The sequence below is a fragment of the Populus alba genome, chromosome 17 (genome assembly GCF_005239225.2).
Source record: "Populus alba chromosome 17, ASM523922v2, whole genome shotgun sequence".
Lineage (NCBI taxonomy): Eukaryota > Viridiplantae > Streptophyta > Magnoliopsida > Malpighiales > Salicaceae > Populus > Populus alba.
The window spans coordinates 2,537,978-2,545,724 of record NC_133300.1 but is presented as its reverse complement, the minus strand read 5'-3'; the positions used below and the strand labels follow the sequence as shown (position 1 = coordinate 2,545,724).

The following is a 7,747-nucleotide window of genomic DNA, read 5'->3' as shown; positions in this document are numbered from 1 at the left end:
TATTTGATTTCTATTTTTTAATAATGAATTTAATCTTTATTTTATTGGTTTTTTTTAAGATTTCATCACTTATCTTTCTTTTTTTAAACAAGGTTTGCACATATTGATTTTGGTTTTTTCATGAGAGAAATTATATTTTTTTAAAAAAAAATATTCTTCAATATTTAATTTTTATGAAATTAGTTTTTTTGTTTTTATTTTTTCTTTCCTTTCGATAAAATTATCTAAAAATGATCTAAATCACATGTCCATGTTCACATGGTTGACTTATAAAAAATTTAATTACTTTATTTTTCAGTTGACATGAGATTGTTATTTTATCTCGGTTGAGGGGTTGTTACAATATTAAATTTAGATTTAGATTCAATTATAAATAAATTATATTCCATAAAATATTAAAAAATATAATTTTAATAATAAATTTATTTTTACTTTCACTTAAGGCTCTGTTTGTTTGCTGGAGAGTAGTTTCCTTTTGGAAAGTGAATTCCGAAAAAAATATTTTTCGATGTTTGGTAGTCTAATGGAAAATGAGTTAGAAAACACTTTCCAGTGTTTGGTTATGTCATAGAAAATGAGTTGAAAAATAACTTATTAATATTTTATTTTTCTCAAGTTTATTAAAATAATGAGGAACAAATCTTACAAATTAAAAAGTTGAATGAGAATGATATTAAAAAAATATATATAATTTCATAAATTATCTCAAATAAAATAAATAATAATCAAAATAATATAGATCAGATCTAAAAAATTAAAAAAAAAAGATGAAGAAATTAAAATAATAATAATCAACATTTCATAAATTATTTCAAATAAAATAAGTAACAATCAAAATAATAAGGATCAAATTTGATAGATAAAAAATTTCAATAAAAATATGATAAGGAAAAAGCAAATAGCAATTATAAAAATAAGGACCAAAGTTAATATAAAAATAAAATTTTAAGAGATGAAATTGAAAAATAAATATTTAAAACAAAATATATACAACAATCAAAAATTTGAGGATCAAATTTGATATAATCAGCAAATAATAACATTTCTAAATTTTTCACAACTTCCGGAAAGAGTTTTACCCCTAAATTTTTCAGGAAAACATTTTCCTGAAAACCAAGCCAGATTTTCCTTTTACTGGAAAGTGTTTTCCATTGATCAACTTTCCTACTGGCAAACAAACACAAGAAAGTTTGGAAAGTGATTTCTCGGAAACCACTTTCCGGAAAACAAACACAGCTAAAGGGAAAACACTTTCCTGAAAACCAAGTCAAATTTTTTTTTAACTGAAATTGACTGGAAAGTGTTTTCTATTGACCGGAAAGTATTTTCTGTTAACCGGAAAGTGTTTCATGAATGAATTTTATACACGCATCCAAATTCCTTCCTCAAGCTGCGGACATTCTTCAATAGAAAGCTTCAATAAACAAGGAAGGTGACGAGGCACGGCACTTGTTAACTCGGGACAGCCTGCTATGAAGAGCTCTGCAAGATGAGGGAAAGCACCAGCTACATCTGTTTTCCATTCCTGCCATTTTTTCATCCCCTCGAACTTTAATATTTTGAGGGATTTAAATGGATTCTCCATCGAAGGGTCACTTCCATAGAACTCAGGACCAACTGCCACGACATCATCAAATCCTTTAATATAGAGCTCTTCTAGAGATTGCAGCTGCCCCAATGGTGGCAAGAGGATGCAGTTCTTACATCCAGAAAGTATCAACTGTACCATATTTGAGAAAGAAGAGTTTCCAAGCCAGCCTGGAAACGTTGTACCCCCGTAACCAAGAATGAAAAGCTGTTTCACATTTTCAGAAGGCTCCAATCTCTCAAGTACTTCTCTCTCGTGCCGCGTGTCATCCATATTGCCACCCCACATCAACCCCAACTCCTCAATCTTCTTCTTACCCTTCAAATCGGCATCCAAAGCATCTTGAGCATTTGCAACATCTCTGAGATTCCGAATAGAAAGTGTTTTCCTTATATGTGAGAGCTTGCCCAGCTCTTTCATGCTAGACCCACTCTCTTTTCCAACGATGTAAGATTCCAAAATTCGAAGCTTTGTGAGTTTCCCCATTTTTGGTGGCATCTCTTTCAAATATGTCCCTTCAATATCAAGACGTTGCAGGTTGACCAAGTTGGAAATGTTGGATGGCAACTCCATGAGATGCCGGCAGTTCTTCAACAATAAAGTTTGCAAATAGTACAAGGTGCACACACTATTAGGTAACCTTTTAATGGCGGTGCAAGAAAGGCTCAAGTACCGCAAATGTTTCAAGTTGCCAATGGAATTGAGCAACTGAGAAGAAATAACTTTTAGATCAACAAAAGATAGACTTCGCAAGCGCTTAAGATTTGGCCAGATGTCATTCAGTGCCTCTCTATCAACTTCACTACTAAGAAAGAAGGCGCGCAAATGTTGGCCTCCATGAATACTAGGAAATATCCGAGGTCCTCCGCCATATGGTGCCGCTAAAGTGATTGATAAATAACGAGTCCTTTCTGGAAGCGAGCATGAATGTTCACCCTCCAACCCAGAGCCCGATTCATTAATACCGAGCTTAAAGCAAAATTCTCCTGACACGTATTCAGCTAAATCACTTACGAGGTCATGCATGCTGAAAAAAGAATCATGTGTTGATCGCTGGAAAAGTGACCTGGAGACAAGATCATCAAAGTATTTTTCGCCTATTTCTTCCATCTCCTCAACGCCTCTGGGCTGGACTAGAAAACCATGTTTCATCCAGTCATCGATTAATGCATCCTTACTGAATAAACAACTCTTGGGAAATGTTGCACAATAAGCAAAACAACGTTTCAGGTGTGAAGGGAGATAATAATAGCTCAATGTTAGAGCTGGAGGGATGTTTTCATTCGACAAGCCCCACATCCTGCTCTTGGATATCTTCTCCCATTCCTTGACATCTCCTACGGAGTGCAAAAGGCCCCCAAGAGTTTTCGCTGCCAGCGGCAAACCTTTGCACTTTTTCACTATTTCTCTGCCAAATGCTTCCAAGGATGAGACTGCTCCAGAATTTACACCACTAAATGCAACCCTTGCAAACAACTTCCAGCAATCTTCATCGCTTATTACATTCAAGCGGTGAGAGGGGATGACAGTTTGGATGACTTTTGCTACATCTTCATCCCGTGTTGTCACGACAATCTTACTTCCTTGCTCCACATACCGCAAAGGTAGCAGTAGTTTATCCCATTCATTGTACTCGATGTTCCACGCGTCATCTAGAACAAGTAGAAGTTTCTTCCCTTTCACTGCCTCCATTAGAGATTCATCTGGTTCTTTGGTGCGGCAAGTACTTGCGTTGATCTTATCAAGAATTTCCTTAATAATCCTGGCAACATCAAATTGTTGAGACGCCCAGACCCAGGCCTTGAGTTGGAAGCACTGATCTACCTTTTCGTCGTTGTAGATAAGCTGAGCAAGAGCGGTTTTACCAATCCGTGTAAATTTGAGCCATCCGTGTTGTGTTGTGTCAACAAGTGCTCCATTATGGCTTCCTTATCAGCGTCCCTTCCATATACAAGAGATTCATTAACCAGTGGAGTTGTTTTCTCTGACAATGGTCTCCATCCACCAGTACCTTCTATGTGGCGCAGATCACCCTTGTGTTTAAGTAAACGTTCAAGCTTCTCAAGGATCTTTTGTAACTCTGCTTCCATCTCTTTCATCCTTCTATTAGCTGGATTTAGAAATGGAACCAGATTCCATGCCTGCAATGGTGGACTAAATTTATGAGGTAGAATTCAGGAAAACATTATGATTTTATAATATCAAAACAAAAACATTTTCCTTCTACAGGTCTTTTTCAAGAATTTACGATTGTTGATGCTAACTTAATGTAATTAAGCAGTAAAACTCAAGTTTTAAAAAGATATTGATTAAATGCCATTAGTTATTTTCAAAGCCCTTACTATATAATATTATTTTTATATATATAATGAAATTAATTTTTTTTTATAAATTAAAAATGGAAAAATAATTTTATTTTAAAAAATAATTGTTTTCAATTTATAATTATGCTAATAAAAAATCAGTGCATAATTCTTGGTGATTATTATATATATAATTATTAAGAAAATTAATATTTATAATAATGGGTTTTGAATCGTCGTAAGTCCTAATAATTCATCACTAAAAATATTGAAAGAAAATTCAATTTTGTATCCCTTGTTTTTTCAGAACAAGTAATATCCATTTATGTTCTTATAAAAAATATATAATTTAATTAAAATTGACAAAATTTATATAAATAATTCAGATTTTAAAAATCCAAAGCCCATGTTTAGAAAACTAATTAATAAATGAGAATTTGCAAGCATAATTTCACCACAGACACCAAAAGCCAATAATATATATTAGTTGCTTAAAAATGAATACTCTTTAATTAAAACTCACAGAAAGACAACCACCATGCCTGAAATTATTTTTATGAGGAAGCAAGGTCTATAAGTGCAAGAACTATATGCTTACCCAACTGCTGTCATGTCTGGATCGTAGATATTCATAATCAATCTCCTCCAATATGTCCTCAGCTTCATAGACAGCATGTTTAACATCATTAAGCCAGTTCTTCACAGCAAGCTTTGTAATCTGCTTCTCCTCCGCATCGTCGAGTAGTCCGTTGACAGTATTCAGTGTTTCTTTCAGCTTTTCCAGAAGACCATCGTCGAGCTTGTGGCTTTTGAAGAAGCCCAGAACCTGACGAGAGGCCAATCTGTCGACCAGAACCTGAATGACAGGAGAGAGAATTGATCCTCCGATAAACTCCAGAGCCATGGTGGATTTTTGCAGAGAGGGTGAGGGTGGGAATAAGTGAGAGAAAAAGAGAAGTGGAAAGCAGGAGCCTTGGTGGATTTTTGCGGAAGGGTGAGAGTGTGATTCTGTGAGAGAGAATGATATTAATAGAAAGCTAAGAAGCCACTGGATTGCATGAAGGGAATACGTAGATTTTAAAGGAAAAGAAGAGGCAAGAAAAATTATATTAATTATATTAATTATATTATATTGTATTAGCGCTCCACGATTAAGGTACTGGTATTATTGTTGTGTTTTATAGTATTAATAAATTTGTTAATTGAAGAATAAAAAGATAATATATGTGTTTAATACAATAATTTTAATATTAAATTAAGAAGTTGATTTTTCTAAGAAAAGGTAAAAGATAAGTACATATGAAAATATATGTTAAGTGCATATTGAAAAGAGTGATGTTAGTCGACGATAATATGGATGCATTAAATATTATAATAGAGGAAATAACAAAGACAGCGAGACCATTTTCAAAGTTATTTTTTATTTAATTATATGGAAATTAAAATAAATATTTGAAAGAGTTTGAGTGATTTAAATTTTATATAAAAAAATTTTTTTGTCAAAATCTTCATCTTCTATTTTTTTTTTCCTATTTTGACTAAACATGTTTTTTTTATTAGTAACATGATTTTTTCAATTAAAACTTAAAGTAATTAAAATCAATATTCTTAAGAATTCTAATAATTTAAATTCATGAGGAAAAAAAAATATTTCTTTGGTCAAAATCCCCTTCTCCTTATTCATTTGTTTTTTTATTTTGAAGAAAAAAAAAATTTTAGAAGCATTTTTCTAAATAAAAACTCTTCATGATTTGATAAAAAAAGTTTCAGTAAAACAGGGAAAAAAATCATATCTTGATAATTGTTTATGCACTTGTAAGGAAAAATAAAAGAATAAATAATTTATAGAAACAAAATAAAAATTCACAATAACAAAATATATATTTTATTCTTTTGTAAAGATTCAAGTGCAATATTTAAACTTCAAGTGAATGGAGCTCATGTGCACCTATGCTTGCTAGGCTCAATTGCTTGATTTTCAGAAATGATCAGGCACCTCTGACCTAGAAAATCAAGCTTGCATGTTTTTTTATAAATAAAAAAAAAATATAACATGTCATGTATCTAAGTTATTTTTAATTAGAACAAATAACATGTCATTTACTTGGACAGATAACATGTCATTGTCTGCTAGGAAATTGAAATCCAAGTTTTTGGACTACCAAAACTCAAATTTCAACTTTTGTTCAACCAAAAATATCTTGGAACCTTACAAAAAATAAAACCATACAAAAACACTTTATACACACCGATCTATCTTTTACAATATGATTAAAATGCAAAACCACATTTATTAAACTCCTCTTTTAAAGACAAATCTACTAGCACTAAAATCAACATATTTTTGTTCTTGAAATACAATTCACCAAAATACTTCTCTTTTCTCTAACGACTTTATCTCTGTACTCTTAACATTAAGGAATTGAAATGTAAGGAAAATGAAGTTTTAGAATTAAATATAAATAGCTAAAACTATAAAAATAAAATAAAAACTTTAGGAACCAAAATGTACTTTTAGGAGAATTGCAAGGACCAAAACTCAATATTCAAAGAGTGAAACTGTGGGAAATGAAGTTAATGGCTAAAATGTAAACTTATAAAACTATGAGCTAGGTTCAAAAATATTTTTTTGAAAAATAAACTTCGTTTGGGTATTTGGTACAAGGCTGACAAACATTGGTAAAATCATAGTTTTAAGACCCGGCTCGGTCCAAGGCCCGAGTTCCGGGTTTTGACCAGGTCACCGAGTTGGCCAGGTCAAAAAAAATTAAAAATAAAATAAAACGACGTCATTTTAGTAAAAAAATAAAAAATAAATAAAAGTCATCGGGTTTGCAGCCGGGTCACACCGGTTTTTTCTTCCCCTGTTTTTTCTTCAACCCGACCTAGTTCCAGCCCCGGGTCGACCCGCCAGACCGGGTTTCAAAACTATGGGTAAAATTATCACATAAATAATAATAATTATTACTAGTTATGTGACCCGTGGAGAATATTTTTATTTTTCATAAAAAATTATCTATGTAGGTTTTTCCAATGTATTTTGGTAGTTCAAAAAACGTAACAAATCAAAAGTTTATGCACACGTGTAATCAAATAAACTAAGAATTATATTCGTTAATAAATTAATAAAAAAATATTAATAACACCTAAAAATAAAACTTGAAAAACTGAGAGACAAATGTAGATCAGGATATTGAATCTTGAAAAAAATACATTAAATTGATTGAATAAAATAAAAGGAAAAAAATAACATGTAAAGCTACACATATTAAGAATATCATCTAACAATAAATATTTTTTATTTTCAAAAAATATAATTTATCTATATAAAATATAAAAACCAAACCAAAGATGAACAAAAAAAACCACTCCGAAAATTAAACACATAACAAAAAAAATTAATATTTTTTAAAAGAGGCCCCTGAACAAAATAAAATAGAGGAGTTTTGGTGTATTTTTCAGTTTTTAGTTTTTTAACCGGTCACGTCACTTTATTTCATTTCAATTGCATTATTTAAAGTTATATTTTCATGGCAACCATAGTTATCAAACCCAGCCTAGAGGTTGACCTGACTAAGGGGCCGAGTCCCACGTTACATGGGTTGACTCAGGTCAACTCGGAAAAATTAAAAAAAAAATATTTGAGGTTTTAATATTTTATATGAAAAAATTAAGAAATAATCCATGTGAATATACGCTATACATGTTGTAAACAATTAAGTTTAAAAGATTATTTCAAAAGGTTTTTTATCCCACATTAAAAAGATATTATCTTATTAATTTAAGTTGAAGTATTTAAATCAAAAAGGTTTTTTATCCTACATTGAAAAAACATTACTTTTTTTCTTATAAACAT

General features: G+C 31.2%; 1 protein-coding gene across 1 annotated transcript; it reads right to left on the bottom strand.

Moving 5' to 3' along the window:
• Positions 1-1,021: 1,021 nt before the first annotated feature.
• Positions 1,022-4,935, bottom strand: LOC118045982 (putative disease resistance RPP13-like protein 1). The gene is made up of 2 exons (XM_035054731.2): positions 4,490-4,935; positions 1,022-3,729 (listed from the first exon to the last, which is right to left on the bottom strand). Exon 2 carries the CDS (start codon positions 3,278-3,280, stop codon positions 1,361-1,363), a length of 1,920 nt encoding a protein of 639 aa, XP_034910622.1. The 5' UTR covers positions 3,281-3,729; positions 4,490-4,935; the 3' UTR covers positions 1,022-1,360.
• Positions 4,936-7,747: the final 2,812 nt, after the last annotated feature.